Source organism: Saccopteryx leptura, chromosome 11 (genome assembly GCF_036850995.1).
Source record: "Saccopteryx leptura isolate mSacLep1 chromosome 11, mSacLep1_pri_phased_curated, whole genome shotgun sequence".
NCBI classification, from domain to species: Eukaryota; Metazoa; Chordata; class Mammalia; order Chiroptera; family Emballonuridae; genus Saccopteryx; species Saccopteryx leptura.
The window spans coordinates 12,923,350-12,936,387 of NC_089513.1; the positions used below are offsets into that span (position 1 = coordinate 12,923,350).

The following is a 13,038-nucleotide window of genomic DNA, read 5'->3' on the forward strand; positions in this document are numbered from 1 at the left end:
GAAGGAAGGAAGGAAGGAAGGGAGGGAGGGAGGGAGGAAAGGAGGGAGGAAGGAAAAGAAAGAAGGAAGGAAGGAAGGAAGGAAGGAAGGAAGGAAGGAAGGAAGGAAGGGAGGAAGGGAGGGAGGAAGGAAGGGAGGGAGGAAGGAAAAGAAAGAAGGAAGGAAGGAAGGAAGGAAGGAAGGAAGGAAGGAAGGAAGGAAGGAAGGAAGGAAGGAATGAAGGAAGGAGGGAAGAAAGAGAGAGAAGGAAAGGAGGCATGATCTGTTTGATATTTCTGAAAGGTTATCGGGCTGCAGAGTGGAAAGTGGAGAGTGGGAGCTAAGAGGAGCAGGAGGGAGACCAGTCAGAAGACTAAGTCAGTAATCTGTCCAAGCATGATAGGACGGTGGCCGACAGTGGTGGGGATGGAGAGGAGTGTCCAGATAAGGAAAATATTCCAGAAATAGAGACAAAGGGCCTGTCCAATGCGGGTGGCGTGGGAAAGAAAGCAGTATAATAATATGGGCCTCATTGGGTGCTGCGAAAATGAAATGAGAATTTTAAAGAGGGGGGAAGGGGGGAGTCTTCTCCCCAAAGATGGCCAAACTCTGAGTGGGGGTTGGGTCAAGGCTGTTGCAAAATGGGCATCCCTGGATTTGTCTTCTCAGCACCCTAAGAGGATTGACTGGCTTCCGGACTTCATCCCCTCGAGATAACTGTCTCTTTTGCTTCCCCTAGACACTCTGAATTCAATTAGTTTAATTAGAAAACAAGTAAAGAGGAATTATCTTAATATAGCTTTGCTCCTGGCAACTCAAAAAAAAAAAAAAAAAAAAAAAAAAGCCCAATTCTTTGGCAGGAATCCAAGTTTCCCACTGTCATTTACATATTTTGAGATAATGATGTAAATGTTCCTCTCTTTTTTTTGGCAAAAAGGTAGACCTCTCTTCAAAAAATTATAATTTCGTTTAATAATAATACTTTCTGATGTGTTCACTCTTTCATGAAATGTTAGTAAATATTTAAAAAACATTAATGGGAGGAAGAAGAACACTTTGGTTTTTAATGTTTGCCAATTTCTGTGGTGGAAATCCTCTCATCATAGTGGATTTCAAGTTACTAACATGATGTCACTGAACTTGGAAAGGTGCTGACCATTGGCTCTCATGGCCAAGTACCATGCAAATCTGTCACCAAAGGATTCTTTTTTCTTATGTAGAGGCTACGTGGATTGGCATCAGATGCAAAAGCAAGCTCAGGACTATGGTGATTGGACTAGTAAATGACTGGGAGTCACGTGATGAGTAACATCACTAAGTCTGTACAAGAGACATACTCCTCCAAGTTCATACACAGACTTACTCAGAGTACCAGCACAGGACGTCCATGTGCAGGGTCCAGATGGCTCAGCAATGGTGCTAAAGCCATGCAGCCTAATGGAGAGCTGGGGAGTCTGAGCCCTGGCCCAGGTCTTCTGCTTCATCTCAGGCAAATCCCTTAGCTGGCCCCCATTTCCACATTGATCAAGGAAAGGTGGGGGCCAGAAGTGAGAGAGCCTACAAGATAATCACCAAGTTTCCCCCTTCTAAGTCTTACGCACATGATTCTCTGAAATCACAGAAAACTAAATCGATATTAGTTTTATGATGTTGTTCCGAAAAATATCCTAATTGGGAGAAACAATGAAAATGTCAAAGGAGGAAAGACCACTTGCTAATTACTGGCTGGTCTGCAGAGAGCTGTGGCCCCTGTTCTTACACAAAAGGAAATCTTTCAAACAGGGTATTACGTACCCCTGGGAAACACAAATGCCCTTGGTTTCATCTTGTTCAGATGAAATGTCTATTTCCACAGGCCCATGAGAGAGGGCTCTCAATTCAGCCAAAACGCCTTCAATAGACCCATCTCTTCATTGATGTGTGTATTTTAGCCACAATTCTATGATGGGGTTATTATTCACTATGGCATCCTATATCAACACTTCAATGTAGTCTGGAAATACTAGAAAATATTCAGATTGTCATATTCACTCATTAACTGCTGTATAGAAAGTATGTTTATCATTTGTGCCAATTTTATAAATGTGGCCAAAAATAATCCTTCTTAGTTGTCTATTGGTAACAATTGTCTGGATATACCTCCAGTGTTGCTTCAAGTAGGAAAATATCTTTTCGATTAGGAAGATCAGTAGTGAGAGATAAACAAGCATAGGGTATTTTATCCCTGGACTCAATGTCAGTATCAAAGAGAGTTTAGCTATTGATTTTTGGGGGTTTTTGCAACCATTGTTAGCCACGTACATATCTTGCCCATGGCACATAATAAACAGTATAGTATAGGGGAAAATTCATAGCATCCAAGGCAGACAAACTAAATTACATATAGTAAGGGCTTACAAATATATTATTTACAAACCACTGAGTGTGACTTGCAACTCTGGGAACAAAGAGAGAATTTTCTAAACTTTGTAAGACAGCGTTGGGAGATTAAATCATACACTTACTTTATTTTAAAGTGTATCTGTCATCATTATAATTGACCAAATAAATTACAGGCTGCTCATCATACCTTTCATTCTGACATCACTCAAATGCTAAACCATATTATTCCCATATCTTTTGACTCCCAAATTTTCTTAATTTAATTTACCTGCTGGTTCTCTTATAGCCACAGAAGAATTAACAATGCAGATCATACCATGTTGGGAAGTTACACGTAGGTGTTTGATAGATGCTTTCCTGGGAAAACGCCTGGATTCAAGTCCTGGCTCCAAGTCCTGGCTCCACCTGAAACCAGCTGTGCAACCTTTGCCCAGTGACTTAACCTCTCTGTGTCTCAGATTCCTTATCTGAGTGCAGAAGATAACAGTGTTTGCCTGATGGGGTTATTGGGAATATGAATTAGGTAATTCATTAAAATAATAAAGAGTTCCTGCTGGCATAGGGTTACTATTCTACAAATAATAACTGCTATGTATTGTTTTTAACTCTAGAAAATGGAATTTGTTGAACTTCAGTGTGTGTGTGGGTGTGTGTAATGATTATATAAGTTGTATTTTGCTTTGGCTAAAACTAAAATTAAGTTGCCTTTCCTGCCTGAATGAATGTGGATCACTAGTGGGGGTGTTGGACCTCCAGTGGGGAATGGGACAGGGGGAGTTACTCCAGGATTAAACTACATCTACTAAGGGGATGGTTTACATGCAGACAACCAAGTTGTTTCATATACTTTTTAAAACAAATTTATTGATTTTAGACAGAGAGGAAAGAGAGAGAGACATCAATTTGTTGTTCCACTTATTCATGCATTCACTGGCTGATTCTTACATGTGACCTGATAGGGAATAGAACCCACAACCCTGGCATATTGTCACAACATTCTAATCAACTGAGCTACCCGGCCAGGGCAGTTTTATATACTTTATGAAGTGATATCCTACAGGCCCTTAATTAGATATTTTTCGCCCAAATCTAAAACATCACTTCAAGGGGAAATTTCTTTAGTTTATGTTTAAATAGCATGAGCTTTGTGACCACATCCCCTCCCCACCCAGTGCTCAGGAAACTCTATTGATGCCCATCTCTCTCAAGAGTGTTGTGGCCTGACCAGGCAGTGGCACAGTGGATAGAGAGCATCAGGCTGGGATGCAGAAGGACCCAGGTTCAAAACCCCGAGGTCACCAGCTTGAGCGCAGGTTCATCTGGTTTGAGAAAAAAACTCACCAGCTTGGACCCAAGGTCGCTGGCTCGAGCAAGGGATTACTTGGTCTGCTGAAGGCCCACGGTTAAGGCACATATGAGAAAGCAACCAATGAACAACTAAGGTGTCGCAACGAAAAACTGATGATTGATGCTTCTCATCTCTCTCCATTCCTGTCTGTCCCTATCTATCCCTCTCTCTGTCCCTGTAAAAAAAATTTTTTTTAATTAAAAAAAAGAGTATTGTGGATAAAGCAGTCCACCTAGAGTACTTCCAGAAATGGGACCTCCTATGTACATCCAAGAGAAGAGAGACACTTTATGCTACAGCTTCACACAATTGCTGCTTACCTTTAGATTGCGTTTTGTTAGGACTAGCCAGTCTTTATCCTCTTTCCCTCCATCCTCCTCCCCTGACTTCAGTTGTCTGTATTGTCCTTCCCATGTTACACGGAGCCTCCCTCACTTAAGACACCCTTCACACACACTCCATCACCCCACTCTCCTCACTTCTGGAAATGTTTCTCTGAGCCGTGCCTACTTTAAAGGGGCTTTAGCTGTGTCTCAGTTCAGCCCCCATGGGGGTAGGCGGGAGGAGGAGTTTTCTTTGATTCACCTAATGAATTAATGAATTAAACAGAGGTGGAGTTCAGAAGCCAGGCTCCTTACTTTTGCTGAAGCTGGGCGGATTATGATCTGGTCTGACTGCTGGAAAATTGTTGCTTCGAGCTAGAAGAATTAGGGACAGGGAGGAGTCCATTCATCTTCCCTAATCGAGTTCTCGGGAAATACACATGTAGATTAGCCCCTAACAATGACCCCCGGCTGATTGCTTGGAGTGCCCTCCACCGTGCCCACAATGGTTTTGACTAGCTCTTTATGTGGTTCACAAAGGAAGCCCCAGCCTCCCCTCGTCCCACTTGGCCCTGTTTCCCCCGTAGTCCCTCACCAGTGGCTGTTGAAGTCTTTTCTGCTTCCCCCTAGGCTCTGAAATAAACAGTAAATAAAAGCTAACTTCACCTGGACCTATTAGGGAGAGCTGGGCAGTTCCAGGGGGAATTAACTTTGGAAAACAAGGCCATAAGCCCCTTAGCATGTGGGCAGGAGCTTAAGAAAATGCTGCTAGTCTCTCTGTTTAGCAGTGATGATCAAGATCAATGTAATATTGGGCAAGTTTACATAAAAAGCGTTCTCAGTTAGAGGGGAAACAAAAAACACCAATTAATTATCACTAATGCTGCCCTCTGGTCACCAAGGTGTCAGCATCCCAGCTACCTGGTCTATGTAACCGGTACATGGGACTTCATGGGGTGCCACCAGGCTCATTTCGTGGCAGTGCCTTGGACAGACTAGGAGGCCTGAGGAGAGCAGGGGGTGGGGAGTGGGGGGGGTGAGGAGTGGGGGAGTGGGGGGGTGAGGAGTGGGGTGGGGGGGTGGAGGTGGGGGGGTGGGGAGCAGGGGGGATGGGGGGTGGGGGGGTGTAGGCTCCTTTCCCTGAAATGCGGTGGGCACCTCTTCAGTCCTCCTGGACTCCCGCACCCACAGGCTTCTCCGTCTATAGATTCTGACTTCATTTCTTTCTACCTTAGCCTCTTAGATGTAGAATTCAGTTTCTGGGAAGAATTAAAGATAACTTTATGTTTAGATGTGCTTTGAATCTTTTCAAAACATCACCCTCCACAACAATAATCGCAAATGAGCTGCAGCCAGAAAACATTAGATAAGAAGTCAGCAGGTCTGAGTTCTAGTCCTGACCCATCAAACTTAATAGCTGTATTACTTTGAGACTCAGTTTTCTCTTCGGTAAAATGGGAACAAATATATTTGTCCTGCTCACTTCACAGGGTGTGGAGATCAGATGACAGGAAGAATGTGAAAGGATTCTGAAAATTATAAAGTGATCTGCAAACACTATAAAGCTCATATTGATTTTCATTAATTTAGCTTTTTCTTAAAATTAAAAATAATTTAATTTGAATCAGTAGCTCAAGTTCCATCTGCTGCAAACTCATATGCTTGCTATTTTAATTTACCTTTTAGTAGTTGTATTAAAAATAAAGTGATTTGTATGATTACCTTCCCTCCACTTGCCCACTTAAGGATCCTTAGCGTAGCCACGTGTCTTTTTTAATGTCCTTCTAACGTCAATTTAAGGTGGAGTCCCCAAAGCTAGGTGTTTTTCTCTTGTTTCTTCTTCTGTCTCGTCTCCCAGGCTGGACCTTAAGCTCCTCAAGGCCAGTGGCCCTGGCCTTTCCTTTTCTTTGTGGGGCTGACCCGCCGTGTCAGAGCTAGACCCTCAGGAAGAACGCAGTGAACGCTCGTTTGAATGCAAAGGGGTACACACACGTGTGTGGGGGGGGGGGTACATGGGGATCACTGCCCGCCGCAAAGATTTTTAAGAATCTCTAGGTCCTCTCCTAAAAGTCCTAGGATTTTCGGAAAGCATTTAAATTCAGCGAAGCCTCGGGTCTGGTCTCAGATTTGAGACGTGCCAGAAGTCAGAGCACTGGGGGATGTGGCAAAACAAACAAAAACACTCCCCCGCAGAAATAATCTTTTCCACTTGGGCTATGAGTCACTCTGGGCCACCGAAACCTCCCGCCTCCCCCCCCCCCCAAGGGAGAAAGAAATGCAAGCGGGCTAGGCCTGTAACCCCCAGAGAAGCTGGTGGCCTCCCATCACCCCCCAAGGCCTTCCCCAGTGGGCCTCAGGTTGGGTCACTTCCTCGGCCTGGTTGGTGGGGAAGGTGCCCGCAGGGTACAGTCTGAGACCGTGGAGAACCGGGTCTCCCTCCGGGCCTGGACCCCGCAGCCCTCCCGACTCAGGGCCTCCCAGGCTCCCGCTAGGCCGCCAGGCCCTTTAAGTCACCGGGCCTGCGGGCACCGAGGGCCCCACCGGCTCCGGGACGGGCGCAGAGAGAGGAGTAGTTAAAACAGAGAGAGCCAAACAGAATAAACCGAAGTCTGAGGACTAGGGAGCCGAACGATTGTCCGTGGGGATTAAAGAGAGGGACAGAGAGGAGAAAATTCAAACTAAAATGAAGTGTGGACTGACTTCCAACGCCAGGGAGCAAAGAAGCCCTTCTGAGGGTCGTCCCGGGCGCTCAGCCCTGCGGAGGCAGCGAGCCTAAGGCCGAGGCGAGCCCGGGGAGGGGGAGGTGAAGGAGAAGGGGCGCCCAGTAGGGAGGCGAGCCCGGGCTGGGGGAGGTGAAGGAGAAGGGGTGCCCAGGAGGGAGGCGAGCCCGGGCTGGGGGAGATGAAGGAGAAGGGGTGCCCAGGAGGGAGGCAAGCCCGGGGTGGGGGAGATGAAGGAGAAGGGGAGCCCAGGAGGGAGGCAAGCCCGGGGTGGGGGAGATGAAGGAGAAGGGGCGCCCAGGAGGGAGGCAAGCCCGGGGTGGGGGAGGTGAAGGAGAAGGGGAGCCCAGGAGGGAGGCAAGCCCGGGGTGGGGGAGATGAAGGAGAAGGGGAGCCCAGGAGGGAGGCAAGCCCGGGGTGGGGGAGATGAAGGAGAAGGGGAGCCCAGGAGGGAGGCAAGCCCGGGGTGGGGGAGATGAAGGAGAAGGGGCGCCCAGGAGGGAGGCAAGCCCGGGGTGGGGGAGATGAAGGAGAAGGGGAGCCCAGGAGGGAGGCAAGCCCGGGGTGGGGGAGATGAAGGAGAAGGGGCGCCCAGGAGGGAGGCAAGCCCGGGGTGGGGGAGATGAAGGAGAAGGGGAGCCCAGGAGGGAGGCAAGCCCGGGGTGGGGGAGATGAAGGAGAAGGGGCGCCCCGGACGGAGGCAAACCCGGGGCGTGCGGAGAAGAGACCAAGGCGTCGGTCCCACTGAGCAAGACTGAGGGAGCCGAACCCCAGGCCTGGGCGCCCAGGCCCGTCCAACATCCCGCCGCCTGTCCCTGGGGTGTGTTTGGAGTGTCTGGAGCGAATCGAGGTGGGAGGTGGAAGGTTCTGAGTGCTGCCCGCGTCTGGGGTCCGGGCGAGGGAAAGACCCGCCCCGCTGCGGGGAAGGGTGCGGGGAGGGGCTGAGTCCGAGCCAGAGGGGAGGAGCCGGGCGAGCCCGCGAGCCTCCTTTAGCGCCCGGAGTCCCAGCTCCCGGGAGTCGCACCTGCCGACTCCTGCAGTGACCCAGGCGGCGGGGGACGAGGGCTCCCGCCTGCAGCGCGCGCAGCCCCGCCAGCGCGGCCCGCCGAGCTTGACCTTGGATCAGTAGCTCTCGGGTTGGACGGCTGCGCGCGGGAATCACCAACTTCTAGACCCTTCTCTGTCTCCAGAGCAGACGTCGCTCCCCAGCGCGAGGGCCGCGCCCCCTGCCTGCCGCTCTCCGCATGCACCTGCCCGGGTGCGGCCCCGCCATGGCCGACGGCAGCTTCTCGCTCGCCGGCCACCTTCTCCGCAGCCCGGGAGGGGGCACCTCGCGGCTGCACAGCATCGAAGCCATCCTCGGATTTACCAAGGACGACGGTATCCTCGGCTCCTTCCCGGCGGAGCCGGGCGCGCGGGGCGCCAAGGAGAGGGACAGGAGGCCGGGCGCGCGGGCCGCCTGCCCCAAGGCGCCGGGAGGAGGCGCGGGGCCCTCCCCGCAGGCTGCGCGGGCCGCGCCGGAGTTCGAAGGTGAGTGCGCGCTCGGGCTGCTGCGAGACCCCGGGGAGCCCAAACTAACTGCAGGAGGAGAGAGCTTCCGACTCGCGTTCAGAGGAAACCTGGGGGCTCTTCCCGGCCTCCCCGACCCCCTAGCCCCTCCGGGCCGTCTCGGAGCACGCCTCCGGCGCCGGGCCATGGGTGGGCGGGGTGGGCCCAGGGACACCCGGCGAGAGTTTCTGACCTTCGGGGCCCGCGGGCCCAGCTCCTCGCCCCTACTGCCCCAAGGACCCCGGGGGGGCGCTGCCGAGCCCGGGGCTGCCCGTCGGCCCCGCCGCCGGGGACGCGAAGCTTTCCGAGGAGGAGCCGCCCAAGAAGAAGCACCGGCGGAACCGCACGACCTTCACCACTTACCAGCTGCACGAGCTGGAGCGCGCGTTCGAGAAGTCCCACTACCCCGACGTGTACAGCCGCGAGGAGCTGGCGGGCAAGGTCAACCTGCCCGAGGTCCGGGTCCAGGTAAAGCCGGGCTCCGTCCCCGGGAGGCCCTAGTCCGAGCTCCCGCGAGGGCTCCCTTGAACCCCCGGGGTCCACGCGTTTCTGATGGTCCTTGGCCCGTTGGCCTTCCTCGACTTGACTGGCCCGGAGCCCCAGAGGAGCGTCCCAGATCTTCCATGCGCGGTCCTCTGACACGCGGTTCCAGTTTGCAGTTCCAGCTCCCCTTTGGGGGTCTCCCTCTTCTGAGCTAAGGAGAGGAATTAGGAACGGCTGGCAGGAAGAGGCGACAGCCCGTTAGACGAAGCGAGGCCGGGTGTGAGGTGGGGACATGTGTACTGAGGAGAGTAAATGCAGGCAGCGGTTGAGGGTCACCGAATTGGGGCCCCAAAGGCCACCCGAGTTACTAGGTAGGGTATTTAAAATGAAAACCCCGTCTTCCTGCGAGGGGGCTGGCGCCTCGCACTCGAAACTTTCGGTGCATTTATTTAAGGAACTGACTTTTGCTTCTCTGGTGCACATCCAACCAAACTTCCCGCTGCTGCGGGGGCCTTTTCTTTTTGTTGTGAAGGGGTTTCCGCTTTAATTAAAGCTGAATTATCTTTAATCCCTGATCATTAAAATATTTGAAAGCCTTAAATATTTGCTAGTCATCTGTGAAAAGTCTGGGAGGATTTCCAAATTGGGAAAGTTTCCAGAGGCCTGAAAGGGAGTCCCTGGGAAGAAAGTTCACTGCATCTGAAAGGAGAGCTGAGATGGGAGTTTGTGTGTCTAATGAATTAGGTTTCCAGGGAGTGAGACACTCAGATGTTTGGGGCTTTTAGCCTGGTCTTAAAAGTAAAAGAGGACAAGCTCTTGCCTAGTTTGGAGGTTTAAAGTAATGAGTAAATGTCGTGGTCTTAAAACGTAATTCCCTAATGTGACTTGGGATTAACTGACAAGGACAGTTCAATTTCTGCTAATTTGGGGCAGTAAAGCTGCAATGATTTCATTGAAGGGGTGGCCATATTAGCACCTGCTTTTCGGGAGGGGGGCTGGTGTAAGGAGAGGAAAGCACACAAGTGAACAGTGAAGAAAAAGGAGAGGCCAAGCCTTCCAGCGCCCTTGCAGAGTAGAGGTACAGTGCATGCAGGGCTGCCTTCGTACCTGAGGCCACTGCTGTCCCACCTTCCTTTCCTTCCTCTGTACTTGTTCAGGTCTTTTGACTTCTCCTCTGTGTTGTGAGCTTCTTGAGAATAGTGTCTGTGACTTCTCTGTCACCACAGGGCAAGCACGATATCCAGCATATGGTGGGTTCTTAACAAGTGTCTATGATGTAACCAGATGGGGGAGCGGTGCTAGGCAGGGTCTCCCACTGCATTGAGGGCAGCAGGGTAAGAGCTGACTGTCTGGTCTTCAGCCCTCTGACTCAGGATCCTGAGCTGAGACCATGGGGGATAGTTTGGGGGATGGAGTGGGACGTGCAAAGAAGTAGAGAAACAGAGAAGACAGGGGGATGGGAGCACTCACCCAGGCCAGTGTTTATCTTTTCTCTGTTATTGGCAAATATCTCTCTGGGTAGATTGGGGCCTCCGATAGATGGATGAATATTGTGGGAAAGGGGCAGGGTACTTACACTTTTGCCCTTCCTCTCCCCCCCCCCCCCAAAGCCCAGTCGTACACACACTTGCCCTGCTGGGCTCAGGGGCTGGCCGGCTAGTGCCTTCGCTCTCCTGGGGATCTCCTTCTCCACCCTTACTGACTCAGAACTTCCTTTTCCCTTCTGAGCTTGCAACTACATTCCCCCATTTCCCTTCATAAATATAACATTGAAGCCACTGGTTTGGTGGCTTTGGCCAAAGTCCTTTCCATATACCTCAATAAGCTAGACCAATTCTCTCTGTTGTTTCTGAGAAGGGTAACTTTGAGGTAAAACCCTAACTACAGTCCTTTCTTGTGCTTTTATCAAATCAATAATGGAAGTTTTATTGTTAAGAGGCCAGACTTCACTCTGGCAAGGGCTTTTTCTATATGTGAAGAAAAAAAAAAAAAGACTTGAATTCATTGAACCCATCTTAGGATAATGTCAGAACTAACTTCAGAAAGTAACAGTAGATACAACAAACTTAAACTGTTGTAATCATCAAAAGCCATTTATAAGAAATGTCAAAACTCCTAAATGGATATCAGTGAAATAAAAATGTAAACCTTATCAAAGCAGCAACTCAAATATGCTTGGGATAAAATAAACTCATACTTTTTTCCTAATTATCATAACTAGTAATTCATGGGGAAAGGTGTATTTTAGCATCCAGTGGTGACAGTTACTTAGAGTACTTGTTTATACAAATGTTTATAATCGAGACAAAAGATAGGAAGGGCACAGAGAGTCTGAGACAGGTGCGGCTGCTGAGAGCTGAGCCACACAGGGCGGACGCAGAGTCTAAACCGAAGTGTCGGGAGGTGCTGGCGACCAGCAAGTCGTAGAAATGGGGTGAGATGTGGGTTCCAAAGTCCTGTGGACTGATTTTAGGGTTAACTTCACTTCTTTTGGAAACGTGTACACCATAGTTATGGGCGAGTTAAAAGAGGCAAGGCTGGGAACGCCATGGAGGACAAGGACGGGATAAAGAGACCCGGAGGAAGCAAGTGAGGAGGAGCAAAGAGACAAAAAGGAGAAAGAGGGACGTAAAAAGAAGGATAATGCCAGTGGTGTGTGTGTGTGTGTGTGTGTGTGTGTGTGTGTGTGTGTGTGAAAGAAGCAGGTGCGGGACTGTCGAGCCCCAGTTGTACTTGGGATGGAGGCGCTGAGCGGGCTAGGCTGCAGCTCGACGGCCGCTGTGCTGCCCTCCACAGGTGTGGTTCCAGAACCGAAGAGCCAAGTGGCGGCGGCAGGAGAAGCTGGAGGTGTCGTCCATGAAGCTGCAGGACTCGCCCCTGCTCTCCTTCAGCCGCTCCCCACAATCCGCGGCTCTGGCGCCCCTGGGGGCGGGCCCGGGCGGCGGCGGGGGGCCGGCGGGGGGCGCCCTGCCGCTGGAGTCGTGGCTCGGGCCGCCGCTGCCGGGAGGAGGCGCTACGGCGCTGCAGAGCCTGCCGGGCTTCGGGCCCCCGGCGCAGAGCCTGCCCGCCAGCTACACGCCGCCGCCGCCGCCCTTCCTGAGCTCGCCGCCGCTGGGCCCCGGCCTGCAGCCTCTTGCGCCGCCGCCGCCGCCGCCCGCCTATCCCTGCGGGCCCGGCTTCGGGGACAAATTCCCGCTGGACGAGGCGGACCCGCGCAACAGCAGCATCGCGGCGCTGCGCCTGAAAGCCAAGGAGCACATTCAGGCCATCGGGAAGCCGTGGCAGGCCCTTTAGGGCGTGCCGAGGACCAAATCGGGCCAGATGACCCTCCTGGGAGCCGATCCCGGGCCGCAAGCGTGCACCCCTTTTCCCCCCAGGTCCCCCGACTCCGTTACTCCTGTCCCGTGCCACCTGAAGCCGCGGCCAGACTTGGGACTGGGTGCGCGTCTGCTCCTGACTCACCCGGGAGGACCGACCATCAGGTTCCGAGGCCCCTTGGCCACCCCAACCCCCACGGACCCCCGCCCTGCAGCTGGAGAGGGAGGGAAGGCCCGACGCCGCCAGCCATGCTCCCACCCTCGAGGTGCCGGAGCTCCCAGACTCAAGGGACTTAAAGCACCTGACTTCGGCGCTCCGGGGGGACTGGCGACCCCAGACACCACAACTGTGAGGCGGGGAGCGGACAAACAAGAGTTTGTATACCTGTTTGTATAAGTAGTTTCAAAGTACTGAGGGGGAATTAAAGATTAACTTGTTTTTGGTATGACTCTAGTTAAGCGCGCTCGGCACTGCGGTGTGGGGAGGTGTTTGAGTGTGAATGGGGCGCAGAAGGGGCCGTGCTGTGGGATCCGGTGAGTCAAGGAAACAGGCGAGCGCGGAGGACGCCCTCACGGTTTCCTTCCGGGGGCGCTGTTCTGCAGCGGACGCTGTGTCCCTATCCTAGACAGTCACCCCCTTTCCCGGTGCTGCGGCGCCCGGGGACCCCAGGCTCTCCTTCCCTGGCACCGAAGGGCGCGCACGAGCGTGCGGCGTTCAGGGTGGGCGGAGCCTGAGGCTCGGCTGCGCGTGCGATACCCCGCAGTCCAGTCGAGGCTGCTACTTGGAAGGATTGGCACCGATGGGAAGCGTCTACACAACCTTTCCCCGGATGAGAACTGAACGTCGCAAAGGCCCCTCTCAGATCATTGTCCAGGTCACCAGGTCGATGTCAGCCCCTGCTACCCAGCGTCGATGACATTAGTCCTCCGAATTCTGG

At 52.3% G+C, this 13,038-nt stretch overlaps 1 protein-coding gene across 2 annotated transcripts; it reads left to right on the forward strand.

Moving 5' to 3' along the window:
* Positions 1-7,478: 7,478 nt before the first annotated feature.
* On the forward strand, positions 7,479-12,546 carry RAX (retina and anterior neural fold homeobox). Of its 2 annotated transcripts, XM_066352752.1 has the most exons (4): positions 7,479-7,572; positions 7,943-8,282; positions 8,515-8,768; positions 11,580-12,546. In XM_066352752.1, exons 2-4 carry the CDS (start codon positions 7,997-7,999, stop codon positions 12,075-12,077), a joined length of 1,038 nt encoding a protein of 345 aa, XP_066208849.1. In that variant the 5' UTR covers positions 7,479-7,572; positions 7,943-7,996; the 3' UTR covers positions 12,078-12,546. The 2 variants fall into 2 exon arrangements, with proteins under 2 accessions (XP_066208849.1, XP_066208848.1); XM_066352751.1 differs by lacking the exon at positions 7,479-7,572 and having other exon boundaries at positions 7,798-8,282.
* Positions 12,547-13,038: the final 492 nt, after the last annotated feature.